This window comes from Zophobas morio, unplaced genomic scaffold, assembly GCF_036711695.1.
Source record: "Zophobas morio isolate AGI-343-1 ecotype UQ-CSIRO unplaced genomic scaffold, CSIRO_AGI_Zmor_V1 ptg000011l, whole genome shotgun sequence".
Classification (NCBI taxonomy): Eukaryota; Metazoa; Arthropoda; class Insecta; order Coleoptera; family Tenebrionidae; genus Zophobas; species Zophobas morio.
Window position 1 is genome coordinate 16,339,208 of NW_026972116.1, and position 14,794 is coordinate 16,354,001.

Here is a 14,794-nt window from a genome sequence, read left to right on the forward strand (position 1 = left end):
TTGCACGTTTATGCGGCCTTTGCGATTTCATTTTTGTTTTCGCGTCTGTCGGTTCCTTGCTTCTATTTCTCAAAAAGCGTAAAACATCTAAATAAAAGGTTTTTACCAACAGATTCTACCGCTCAATCTAGGGTACCATGGTCTATTTTAATTTTTTTCTACAAAGTACGTCACCAAGTCATAGACACAAAACTTAGTTTATTTTAAGTGAAACATCCTATATATTTTTACATATTTTGATTGACCTCTTCTTAGGCTTTACAACCACAATTTACTTTTGAAATTCCGATTCGACTTTGCTACGTTATTCCCATTTTCTTGATTTTTTGGCGATGGAAGGTTCAGAAAAAACTCACAATAGAGTTATTTTTAAAATCTGTCATAATATTTTGTGGAAGAATAAATAAAAATACGCGTTTTCTTGCGTTATCAACTAAATTAAATTTTAACATCCAAAGTCTTTATAAACAATCTAAAACTTTACAATTTTCAAATATCAATATTTCAGTTTTTCAAACGGAACACCTGTATTTTATTATTGTATGTTACTCTATTTTTTACCTTTATTCTTCTAATATGTAGATGGGTCTCTTAAAAAAGTAAAAAATCGTAGTAACTATTAACTTTAAATGTAGAACATACTTAACCAAAAAGAAAGAGAACAAAAAATAGGAGAATAACATGAAGTATTGGGGCGTTCTATTTGAAAAAACTGAAATATTGATATTCAAAAATTATAATAATTAAAAGATTGTGATAAACACGCTGTATATGAAAATTTAACGTCATTTATACCAACAAAGCTCACATCTCTCTTTATGTCTCCAGAAAATATTGTAAGACAAACCTACTGTCATTTTTTTATGAACGCTTTCATTGTTGAGTTTCAAGAAAATTAGAATAACTTGGCAACGTCGCATCACAATTTTAAAAGTAAACTGTGTCTGTAAAGCCTAAGAGGAGGTTAATCAAAATATGTATAGGTGTTGCATTTAAATGGACTATGTTGCTTGTAACGCCTTAAAAACAAAATACTCTGTATAGTTGAAAATAATTTTAGAGTATAGTCCTCAAATTTTTAATTTAAAACTTCCTTCAAAATATTCTTTCTTGATGTAGAAATATGTAAACATAAAATTTTAAGCAGTACATAATTTTCAGTAATACAAAACTTGTATGGTAAAAGCAAAGTTTAATGACAAATTAAGTAGTTTATCCAATAAACTCAAAAATGTTACCGCGGTTTCTAGTCCACTTGTCAAAAGTAAAAAAGTAAAAGGTGGCACAGTATTCTATATAAAATTACAACTGTTTATTACAGCTTTCAAAAAAAAGGAAGTATGTATTGTATTTAAAACATGAACGTGGTGACGTCAGCCCGGGGACGATAACTGCTATGACAGTATTACTCTCGACTTGTCATTAGCTCTACCGCATACCTTCATATCAACCATGATAATTTAGAAGAGTTTTTGTGTGAGTTATCCTAAAATGTATACTTTTAATGTGGAGGGATTGAACCTCAGACTGTTACAACAAATGATGATGATAGCGTCATATTATCATAATGGAGTTGTCCGCAATTTTCATACCCACAAGAACCCTTTAGTATCAATATTACCATACGGAACACATTCGGATAATGGTTAGCACTGTATTGCCACATCACATTTTATCCGGTCGACCGATAGGTCCGATATGTGTTGTCGAACAAATTAACCACAAACGGGAAACCATCAATCTAAGACTTTGAAACCGTACCATCAGGATATACATTTTTGGAATATTTCACAAAAGTATATCCTGTTCTAGCTCTTCATCTCTCGTAACTGCCGACCTTCGCATTGTAGGCGCCGTAGCGATTATTGTTAAACAAACATTAAGCCCACCATATAAAAACCAAACAAAAATCGCTATCCTTCGAATTAAATATATACTTACATCATAGACCCATCAACCGTAGACACCGGCGACTTCCTCACGCTCTCCAAACTATCGTAGTTGACGAGTTTGTGCGGAAGCGACGTTAACGAGCTCATCGCCAAAGGTGGTGAAGAGGACGCGGAAGGACACGAAGAGCGCAGTTTTCGGTCCAGAGAATAGTTGGAACTGCTGCTGGGCTGTCGCAGATCATTGGTGCCTACAACCAAAAAGAAGCAAGCCGAGCATTTAGCGACGGCAAAGACCATATACTCACTTCCATACAACGTCAGGCGTGAACCTGGTCTCGTGAGGATAGGCGTTGATCCGTATCGTTCTCCTGCTAAACCGAATCTTGCCGCAGGTGTCATGGCTGCAGGTTTAAAAGCGATCGGCCGAATCACTACCTTACCCTGAAATAAAATAAAACCGTAAAACGATATGGTGATGCGTTTTGTTGGTCGCTTTGCGACGGTGTGGTGGCGATCCGCTCCTCTTCGATCTCCTCGGGCACGAGTACGATAAAAACAGGCGTTCGAGGCCACTTAAAATTCGCCTGTTTAGCAGTAATTATCGCCTACTTACTCGAAATTGCGGAGAATCAGTGCAAAGTTGTCGTGGGTAACGAATTTATCGAGCGTGAACAGTTTTTGCATGAGCTTTCGCTCTCGACATTGAAATCAAGCGTTTTGTGGAGGGCGAGAATTATTCGCGCGACGAAGTAATTATTGTTCTCGCGCCAAATTGGGTCACAAGAACGAGAAAATTGTACAAAGCACGGCTAAAGTTTTTTCGTCCAATAAAAATAGCCAAAGATTTTTTTTTAATGCCTTGGTAAGGTCCTCAGTAAATCTCCAAAATTATTATTCACATCAAGCAGGATTAACCGAAACAAAGTGAAAGAAAACCTAGAATTTCAAAATTTCTGGAACTTCTGCAAACATTAAGTGCAGCTGGACACTTCATTCGCGAAAAACAATGGCACCCAATATATATTTACTTATTCCAGATGATTCGTTTCATCCATCTTAGGATTTCTGTAAAACCCTTGCCGTAAGTTGTCCAAGATTTCAAACATTTCGAATGAAAAGTTTGTGGTGTCCCAATTTGAATTTAAATTTCGCGCTGAAAAATCAAAAAACAACTCCGCGAAACCGCATTTGAATGATTTGAATTTGAAAAACAAATTAAGAGAATCGTTAAACATAGACAAACATGTACTGCGTCAATAATTAAGATAGTAATGCTTGGGAAAGCAGACTCCTTTTGGTTTTGACGCATCACTTCTGGTCAACCTGGGTTAAGTTTAGTTTGTAGTTTAATTAACTACCCATTGTTTAAACGAAAATTAATCGTACCGACGGCAACGGCACAGTTTCTCCACAAGCGTAATTTATTAATAGTTTTCTAGTGTGACATGTTGTGAAGTTTCGCCGATGTCAACACATGGTGTCAATTTTTGTATACTATTTGTAAATTCGCAGTTCATGTTAATATTTTTAACTGTTCCTGATTCTAAGAGGAAATTCACTTATTCAGGCTTCACTCTTTTGTTTATCAAGTTATAACTAAAGTTTCTACATGTTTTTACTTAAATATTACGTTATAACACACTTCCTAATGTTTCACTCAAGATTGCCAATAGTTAGTTCACTCTAAACGTTTACCCATTTTGAAAGAAAGCACTTGGCTCCGAAAAACAGGAGGGGTTTAATATTTTCTTACAGGTTTAATAGTCTGAATTAGGTCTTTTTATTATTCTCTTGGAGGTCTAATGAAATTTTGGCGGCTTGAATCTAACATTTATTCCCTATGGCGCCGCTCTACGCGTAGTGTTTCCGAGACCAGCCGATTTTAATTTTGATCGTATTGAGCAATGTGTTTTTTTTTTTTTGTTTGTATGTGATGTGGTGGTTTGAATACAATTTAATATAATTAACAAATTGAAAGAACGCACAATTTAACATCATCTAAATTCTTTGTTGGTTGAAATTCTTTAGTGTGGTGTCATTAATTTAAGTAATAGTTTTTAAAGTTAAAAGTTTGTGGTTTTGTCATTGCTCAAATAAACGTTGAAGTCGAAACTTCATGGGGAGACTTGTATCCATATTCAAAATAACTTGTATACCTATTTGCAGTTATTTTAATTCAATTTTTCTCTTTTCCTTGTGTTTTTAAACTTATGATGTTAAAATGTTTATATTCATTCGTGTTTATATTAAATTTCATTGCTAAAGGCGAGAGAGGATTTTGCAATTATTGAATAGTGAATCCATCTACTTCAAGTTGGGTTTATTTCACAATTATTTTTACTTGTCCAAAATGCAGGAATAAAAGAGTTTTGTGTCCTCCAAATTTTGTGTTTGATTTAGGGGCGTTTTTCCAACTATGGGGTTCACCACCTTGCATTTTAACTCGTTCAACCATAAAAAATTGGTCCAAGGTTACTTTAACAGAACTTCTTATTATAAGTGTACATGCTTAACTTCAACTGCTTATGTTTATACATCGAAAGAATGTCACGTAGAAATTTGTTTAATTTAAATCAATTATCTCCTCAAAACAGAAGACTAAACTTATGAATTAAGCCACAATAGAACAAAATGTTTTGAATATGATATTAATATTATTATTATTATTTTATAATTATTAGATAAAGACGTGGGAATTCTCACATTTTCTAAAAAATGAGGTTCTTAATTTGATCAATAAAAAATTAGTTGAAGGCTGTAAGTATAATCCGACAAATCGAGCTCTTTAAAGAAAATTATAAAATTTGATTTTACAATTATCGTTCTGTGATAACCTCTGCAGCCCTTGCGTCGTACGGACAATGTAAATAGTATATTATAGTAGCGATTTTCATAAGACAAATTTTAATATTGAGGCACAAATCCAAGTTCATAGAACGAGCGGCGAAGCCGCGAGTTATATAAAGGATGAGTGCCACAATGGCCTTAGGAACGAGTAATTTATACTATTTTTTCTACCGCGCACGTTTTTTCGCAAAATTTAATTGAAATTTGCCTTTTCTTAAATCTGGGGAATTTTGTCGTGGTTGGTGATAGGTTGGTCTGACACTAACCACGAAATATTTGAGGTTTGAATTTTCACAACAACAACTGTAATTCGAATCAATTCGAGTTTTTGTAAGTTAAAATTGGTTAAAATGTCTTGTGAAGTAGTTAGTGAAGTCTTTACGCCTCCGGAAATACGGGAAATTTTAATTTGACATTTGTCACTGACAGTCACCTGACATTTCTCGTCATGGCTACCAATCTTACCGATCTAAATTACACCAGATCTATTAAAGAACTCCTTTCGGCTATTAAGGAACTGATGTGACATCATTAGCTCTATTAGAAAACCAAAAAACGTGCGCGGTAGAAAAAGTTTATGTATGTTTATAGGTACATCGAAAGAATGTCATGTAGAAATTAGTTTCATTTGAATGAATATTCCATCAACTTCTTAACATAAATTGGACATTTTTGAAATTAATATAAATCTAGTTGTTTAGAAAAAACAATATAAATAATACTAGTTGCAGTGCAAGAAACTTGTAGAGCTTATTTTTCTGTATTCTTTAATATAATTTATTAATCACCCATACTCCGCCATTGCCTGTAATTCGAATGCATTGGTTTACGAAAACACACTCTGTTGAGTTTATATTTGGTCTGGCGCGGAGTGTCAGTTTGTACTTCTCCACCGAGGATAACAATTGCTCCAAAAATATGAACGTGTTTCTAGGAAGTTTTCCCATTCGAAAATGTTCCGAGCAATATTTCAGCAAAGATTTGTATGTCAATTCCGACACGTGTAGTGTAATATTAGGTGACTTTTTTTTAATTTCTGATCTAGTTACCCAGGAGTTGGGTGATAAAACAAATTCGGCCAAAAATTAGGTCGTTAACTTGACGCGCGAAAATGAGAACAAAGCACAACTTAGGGTACTACATTAAGACGCGAGATTGTATCTCACAAGTTGTATATTCTAAGAGACCACTTACGTAATTTGGTGACGTAATAGGCAACGGAAATTAGATTAGAAATTAAAAAAAAATGACTCGATAGTAATTGAAGAACTTAAATGTTCCATCTTGCCTTATCAACATACTTTTATTAAAAAAAAATCGAGTCTAAACAATTTGGCATGATTCAGTCAATATGTAACTGAAGCTTAATAATAATACAAGTCATGTAATGTTACATATGTGTATCGATTTCTGAAGTCTTTAACCAGATTAATCATTTTATATTTTAAAATAATTTCTCTTTCAACACCTATTAATAATCTGTTCAGATCTTATTTGCTCGATAAAGAATGGTGTTTCAGATATATAAATTACGTTTCTCGCCCACATAGTCCTTATCCGGCGCACCACAAGGCTGCAATCTTGTACCACTGTTGTTTTCACTATTTATAAATGACATAATGGATGCTAAAACATGTCAAAACTTTATTTGTTGATGATTAGAAAATGTCACTTTAAAAGTCTTGATGATATTTTAAAACGGTGCCACGTTAATTAATGATTTTTAAATAAACTTAAATGGTGTATTGTATCATATAATCGAAAAGTAAGCATTATTTCTTTTCCTTATATAGATAGCAGTGTATTAAATAGGCAGCTGAATTTTTCGCTAATAAGGCCACTTCTGGAATATGCAGCAGTTGTTTGAAACTCCACATGCATATAACTTTATTTTTTTATTTATATCTTATGTGGTAGATGATGTTTACAGTGCTAGAAATCATGAAGAACTATTATTTAGGTTTAATTATAATTCACTGGAAATACATTGGCCTTTTATAATAGTAAAATTCTGCTTTAATTTTTAAATACAAAATATAATATAGTTATCGTTCCCTAATAAGTCTAATTAATTTAATTAAGTAATTGAATATAAAAGTTGCTAAAAAAAACAAGACTACCTCACCCCTTTCCACTCGAGGGACATAAAATTAAATTAACGTCTAACGTAGTTGGTTTAGTCACGTATACCATAAACAGCAAAAATTTTAACGAATACCAGGAAAACGTTTGTTCTGGTACAGTAACAGCTCGTATGGTCTAGTACCGTATAACTGCTTGAAAATACATACATGACGAGTCCGGGTAACCCATCTTATCCCAGTATTTTATCTCGCCCCACCTTTCCTTAGAGGTCATTTATTACGAACTGCACTTGTTTACCCGTTCGAAGTTTATCGCCCGTTTGATTACTGTGGTATGATTCGTTCTTTCTTCAGGATGATGAAGGCAGGGACACTCCCAAAATTTTGCGACATAAATCAAAAATTGCATCGAATTTGTGTGCTCCCGCCAGTTGCTTCACAAAATCGCTGTAGTGCGCATGCTCACATGAGCATACAGCGGGAAATTTGAGCCGCTAAATTTAGTAGGGGATTAGATGCGAGTTGAACGTGTTATGTTACGGTTATTTTTAACGCGTTGGCGATAAACAGTGTGAACAATATGTTAAATAGGAAACTAAACTGCGAACTGTGGCTGTAAATTAAAAAATTAGAGCCTTCTAACCCAAACTGGACGTAACTAAATCACATATTACAGGAGTAAGACACGAGTCGCCACTGCTTTTGTCTATAACAAATTCTTCACGCTCGTGAAATCAAATAAACAACAAAAACAAAAACATACGACCACAGAAATTTTATTTCACCGGTCGTGGAAAAAATCGTGCGATGGTTCCTGGAAGTGTTTTCTTTGAATCGTGATTTTCGACACCTTAATATTCAAATGAACTCGACTTGTATAATAATATCGTTGAGGTGTACACTTTCACTTACATCAATGTATTATGGATTCTCATTTTTTTTTCTCGAGACCGTATTCGAATAAATTTTTGTACAGGTTATTAATATAGCTAAAAGTACTACTTCGTTTTAACTGAGTTCGATTTCTCAAAAAATTATCTCACGGTACAACAAGTCAGTCATCTTTTGAACCAGTGAGTTATTGTTCAGGGATCCATTAAAGAAATTTTAAATGCGTTTTAAATTAAATAAATCAACTTTAATCTGCAGTATTTTTAACAAGAAAAGACTATTAAAACGAAAATGGATTCTTGGAACACGTCTGCACGTGCAACCGTTACGTTTGAGCATTTAATTATGACCCTAAAGATGCAACTTGCTTAAGAATTTTATTCTGTTTTTAATACTACCATATAAATATTCTTCTTAATTAATTCAAGTAGCTTATATTACTTGATTGCGTAGTCACAGATCAGTTAGAAAGCGTTAAAGGATTGCATGCATGCCATTTTTTATTGAAACATCCTGTATAAGCAGTTTTTAAAAATAAAATAATATTAGCGAAGCACGAGCAATGTCGCATCTGAAAGCAAGTTTTTCACTATTTATTTAATAATTTAATATATATTCTGCACCACTTACGTCACATACTTTGCGTGTAGTAAGCCCATCAAAATTTTTCTCCATCGTCTAAAACTGCATGGTGGTCATCTTGATCTTGATTTTGCGCTTCCTTGGTCATTTATTATTATGTTTGTTTTTCTATAGTGACTAGTATTTTAGTAATTTCATGAAGACGATATTTCTTCATCACATTTGGTATAAGCCAACAACACGGTAAAATTTATCGACCAATTGACCCTAATTTGAGAGAGCTTGGACATGTTAAACTAATCGCTCCACTTCAATTTCTTAGAAGTCATATTCTTTGCTACGTTGTTGTCAGTGAAGAAATTAACATCAAAATAAACATGCAAGTATGTATTTACTGGAATAAATGTCTAACCACCGAAGTCGAAAATTACACACATACATACGTATAATTTTCTGATTTTTGCAATGATTGTGCATGAACCTAAACACTATATTTTTTACTACCTGCAAACTTACTCTACACACTACAAAAAAATGAACTGTTATTTGGAGGTTGATGTTCTCGAACAGAAATGGTTCAAATGCGTCTGCTTGCGGTACACCACAATTCATTCTCTATTAATAACACATGTTTGATTTTTAGGTTTTTTCCTTATTGAATTTATTGACGTTCTCTCACCTCCTCCTTTGTCTATTTGATCTTTTTTTTTAATGAACGGCTCTCGACAACTATCCATAATAAATAACATAATGACGGTATTGTAAATTTGTGAAGAGGACCGCCCCAAAATCTGATGAGAAGCTAACAGCGTTAAAGAACCTATTATTACATTATAGAACAACAAAACCAGATGTGCAAAACGTGAGGTGAACAAGAATGAACAAGTGGCCCACTTATCATGACACAATGGAATATGTAAAAGCAGAAGATTTTTTGCATAGTTGCTTCTTGAAAGTTTTTATTGTTAACGAAGAGGAAAGAAGTCGTGGATTCGCGTGCAGATTCACCGACACCTCATTAAAATTTATGATACATGGTCGAACGGACGCAAGAAAGGCTCCATCAGGTTGGCAGGTTTCATTGTGTTAATGGGATTGCAAATTACATGCAGATCTATAATATTTGCGCGCCATATTGCGAAGAAACGTAACGAGTGCAATTAGCCTCTTTCCATGGCTCCAAGTGTGTCAGACGGGCGGAGGCTGTGCCCCAGGCTTGACCCCTCGGCACAAGGTTAACCGTCCCGATCATCGTCGATCGAAGATGTGCGTTTTATTAAAAAAGCCGCCTTGGAGTCGACTCAGCACGCTTTAGAAGGGAGAAATGCACAGAACGATTAATTTTCCTGTTAATTGTTGGAAACAGAAAGGCAAATACTAGCATAAATCAATAAATTATTAACAAGTTTAAATACCACAATTATTCCAAGAATTACTGTTTCTAATAGAATAATTGTGTAAATAACTTGCACGACGACGTTAAATAAATCACTTCAAATATTACTACAAAAAAAAAACACATTGATGATGATGCGTTTCCGCCCGAAACGTCCGATTAGTTTAGCGGGCGTGATCCAGAGGGCGGAATTAATTATGAGAGAGTGGAGTTATGACACTTGTTCGGTTACCTGTAATGGCCACGTCGTCATGTAACGAAGAACTTCGGAATGCCGCAGGTAGTGTAATAGGACATAATAATATAGCGATACGTTTTTAATTTTCGAATAGTATACTACTATCTTATACTATCCATTATAGCCGTTCTGTTATTATAAACATTGTGGTCCGGCTTGCAGAACACACTATAATTTCCCCCCAAGCTGTGTTTTATAAACATTAGGTTCTAGATGGGCTGTATGGTTTTGTTCCCTTTTTGTCATAAATTCATTTGAGAGGTGTTTGAGCGGAGCTGCGTCTATTGTTTAAAGCCGTAGATGTAATCAAGAGGTGCCAATATCGATTAAAGGAACCACAGAGGTCGGACAAACCCAACGAGAGTTTCATTTTACATCGTTGACCTCTTCCTCCACACAAATTTTGCACAAGCAGAAACATTTTCTTATTGAAATAAGGAATGCATTTCTAGATTTAAATATTGAAAAATGCAAACGTGCAACAGATAAGACAACCTTGCTACCGGCATCACTTCTAACATTTATAGAAACCTCGCCTCTGACTGATCAGTTCAAGGTTGTTATAATGCCGAAGCTGCGTCTCGGTACGAACGACATTGACGTCAGCGGTGTCGGTTAGCATTCAGAGGCAGCGACGATTATAAATAATGTAATCGATTTCATGTAAATTTATGAGTGGAAGTACAAAAAAAAAACACATTACTCAAAACTATAATCGTTTTAATAGCCGCGATCTGGTGACAGACTCGGGTTTCCCGATTACGTGCCAAAGGGCGTTTGAGGAATTGTGGACCTTAAATTCGAATCCTAGATAAAAAAATTAACTGTATCTCTAAAAATTATGAATTTATTTAACGAACAAAATAAGCTTAGTTGGAAAAAGAGAGCTCGGGTATCAAGTACAGATCTTCTTTTGTTACATACTAAAAAAATTGGTCTAAAGAGTTTAGACAGTACTTCCCTCGCTGTCGGAAACTTGACGACTGCATGCCTATTATGTTTTTTTTTCTCATTACATTTTTGTAGTGGGAATTTAAAAAAAAATTGTGATGACGTCATCAACATTTTTGCAAGGACACGTAAATCAGTTGGGATAGATGTAGTGTAATACTAAGAATAAAATTATTGTGTTCCCAAATTTTCGGGAAAATGAATTGGGTCGTTTTGAATATTGATTTCTTATAATCAATAAAATAACGAAACAATTTACTCACGTATACGGCGCCGGTGTGTAATATCTAGAGAGCGGATTTCTGTCGGGCTAGGCAAGGCCAAACTCGGTACGGCTCGCACGGGATGCGAATTCATTGCCGTTGCGGACTGCACTTCGTTTATTTGAGATTAGAATAACGTTGTTTCGTTGCACTCTGCTGTTAATTCCCGTTCTCATTTACTTAGCCGTTTGATTAATAAATCTGAACTTCATTACTATTTAGATGAGAGGGGCTTAATCTTTGGAATTATGAATTAAGAAAAAAAGGCAAAATATAAACCCCGCCCACCCGCCCCATCTCAATTGTAATGATTTTTTTATTCTTAGAAACTTAAAAAACGTGAAAAATAGTGAATGTTTGTAAGGAAATATGGATTTTGCAATTAGGCTCCGCCCTCTTGGCTCACGATGCATACAAAAATCATCACAATTGGGATAGGGCGGGTGGGCGGGGCACATATTTTACCTTTTTTTCTTAATATACATAGCCATCTTTTTACAACAAGAAATTTAGTACGTGGTTAAAATGGTACATTTTTGCATCGATATTTCCTTATACAAATTTTCCATTTTAAACATGTTTTAAGTTTCATTTTGTGGAAAGAAGTCTACACATATACTTGTTTCTGTACAGGAAATTGAAAACATGTTTTTGAGGATTGTGTTGTTCAAAGAGTACTATGTATATTAAGAAAAAAACAAGGTAAAATATAAACCCCGCCCACCCACCCCATCTCATGTGTAATGATTTTTTTTCTTCTTAGAAACTTAAAAAACGTTCAAAAGTGTAAATTTTTCTAAGGAAATATGAATTTTGGAATTATGCTCCGCCTCTAGGTCTGGCGACGTATGAAAACTTCATTACTATTTAGATGAGAGGGGCTTAATCTTTGGAATTATGAATTAATTAAAAAAGAAAACCAAAAGAGAAGCCTCACCCATAAAATATGAGGGTTTCGGCGAACAAGTGATTAATTGGCTTAATATAGGTACGTGGAACTCATTATCTCTATCAAAATTTGATTTTCGTGGAATTAGTGCTGTCAACCAGAAAAATGTCCCCCTTACTTCAGGGGATTTTCCTTCAAGTTGGCAGCACTGCACTACCGCAATTTGATTGGTTGAAAACCCAACGTCAACGGTACGTTAGTCATCTCGAACGTCATCTCGAACGGCGTGCAAACTTTCAACGGCAACGTCAACGGATGATACAAACGACGCATACTTTCGCTGCGTATATTTTACAACGGCAACGTCAACGGCGAACAGCAACGTCAGCTGCAAGTTTATTAATCGACCTTAATAGTTGGCTAGTTTGTGAAGACCGGCGCATAATATGCGGAAGGTTTTTGGGCATAGAAATATGGAGTGTGTGTTATACCTGTCAACAGAATAAAATCATCGAAGAGGAGTGACAGACTACGACGAAGAACTTAATTTCTGCTCTCGTTACAATGTCCGCTGTAGCCCGCTTGCTGATTTCTCCACTACCATTATTTAAATTTGCTGCCACACCATCGTAATAACTTATGGACTGGGTTTCACTTTTGTCGACGATCACAGTTCAAGACCAAAATGAAATTCCCGTCAATCAAATTAATATTTCCTTGTGGACTCGAAAAACGGAATGATTTTTTTCGATATGAATTTGAACATTTATTCTCGATGGCGCCGCTTTAGAGCGCAGCGTTTCCGAGACCAGCTTGTTGTGATTTTGATCGTATTGAATATGTGTTTTTTGTATGTGATGTGGGGGCTTCGTCCACGAAGGAAATCTGGGAATGCATTTTGATTTATTCAGTAACTGAAATTGACTTTTAATTTAATCTCACGTAAACAAACTCTTTGTTGGTTAAAATTCTTGACAGAGTGTTGTGTAACTAAATGTCGCTTGCTTCATTTCTTGTAATTCTAATGCTCATTCAGTCATCATTATAAATTGGAGGGAGACAGAATTTGATATTAATTGAAATAACAGGACACAAGTTCGCGTAGCCAAAGCAAAACACACGAATTAAGACTTCATGGGAAGACCAGCTCCTGCGTGAAAAGTGCGGCTTGGTTTAATAGCTGACTGTTTCACTAAGAGTAGGTAAAGAGTATAATATGCGACAGGTTTTTCGTGATATTCAAATATCTGCATTGATAAAACATGGTGGTTAATCATATCTAACCCCCAGATTAATGTTGTTATTGTACCGTATGATCCAGAACTTTTCAGATAAAGGAAGACTGTGATGAGCGCACACATTTAATCACAGCCACCCTGTCTGTGAAAATTTTAGATTATATGGTGTTAAAATTTCCAATAATATAGTAAACTTCTAAACTTTAGAAGCAAGAATCATCTGATATAATTATGTGGTGCGATAGTTATGTGTTAATGAGTTATGAGTACTTAATAAACTAAATATGTCTACAATTATCGCGTTAAACTTCGAATTCATAAATTATCTGAAGTATTACATACGTACTTATATATTACTTTCTCTCCATTTGAATTAGTTACCATATCTACATTATGTTGCAATTCGACTAAAATAGCATTTTGTCTAGCATTTTATTGTCTGGAACAACTACAACTTACAAATTAAGGTCTGACTGTATAATAAAAGATAATGCAGCAATAATTATTTAATGTTTTAATTATAAAAAAAGTCATAAAAATTGCATAATGCTTAGCGAAGGCGTTAATGTGGGAGTCTCTATGATAAATAACCTCTAGAGTATTTCAACAAAAACATTTTTACTGCTCTCTTTTATCAATTATTATTATCATATAGTTCACACTCGCTGATCAAGTGATCACCATTATTATTGTTGTAAAGTACGTCGATTTCATTCACATTTCTTTAATAATTGGAACAGACATAAACAAACCATGAGACTAGTTAGATCGTTCATTTCTTCTGCCTAGACGGTAATTAAAGACCAGAATTATTTAAGACAAGTATAAGAAAACCTGCCTCTGTACACGCAGATATTTTAATTACTTTAACGGAATGAGCAATCAGCACGTCTAAAATTTTGTACCTGTTAGATTTTTTTTTATTTAGACGGTCAAGAAGATAAAACATTTGTTGGATTACAGCAGCAGAATTCTGCTAACCAAATATTTGCGCCTTCATAAAAGTCATCTACGTATGCCTATTATATTATTTTTTGTCAAACCAAAAACTATCGCATTTCCTGGAACAAAATTCGCACCGTGCAAACGAAGAGAAACAGTTTCTTTAACACTTCTTCAACTTTCTTATTAGCTTCTGACAAGCGACCGACAGCGCCTCAAAAAAGCAGAGCTAATCGCACTTGACGATTTCGTCGATTCCTCGTTCTTCGAATTTTGGTCAATCCAAATTATAGCTACACACATTCCGAACTAAGTGGGCTATGAATTCCACACACCTTGCATTCCAGAAGTGAACAAGTTCATCAACAATTATACAACTTCTCTGGTACATTTGACCAGAAGTAGGTAATTTATGAAGTCAATTAACCATATCGGATAGCACTCGAGAATTGACACCTTTCTTCATTTTTGCGTCGGCGGCTGCACATCCACGCGACCATTTTTTTCGCACTTATTTTAGAACGCGGATTTTCTTGAAAAATAACCAGAGTGCGCACATCATTTTATAACCCGGAATATAA

The 14,794-nt window shown here is 34.7% G+C and overlaps 1 protein-coding gene across 3 annotated transcripts in view; it reads right to left on the minus strand.

The window, feature by feature from the left end:
* LOC135127047 (leucine zipper putative tumor suppressor 2 homolog) overlaps positions 1–14,794 on the minus strand; it is a 121,975-nt gene that overhangs the window by 9,171 nt on the left and 98,010 nt on the right. For all 3 annotated transcript variants that reach the window (XM_064053345.1, XM_064053347.1, XM_064053346.1), the window contains 2 exons: positions 2,198–2,333; positions 1,942–2,140 (listed from right to left, as the gene is read on the minus strand). In XM_064053345.1, the coding sequence (XP_063909415.1) occupies positions 1,942–2,140; positions 2,198–2,333 (335 nt within the window). The remainder of the gene's footprint in view (positions 1–1,941; positions 2,141–2,197; positions 2,334–14,794) is intronic.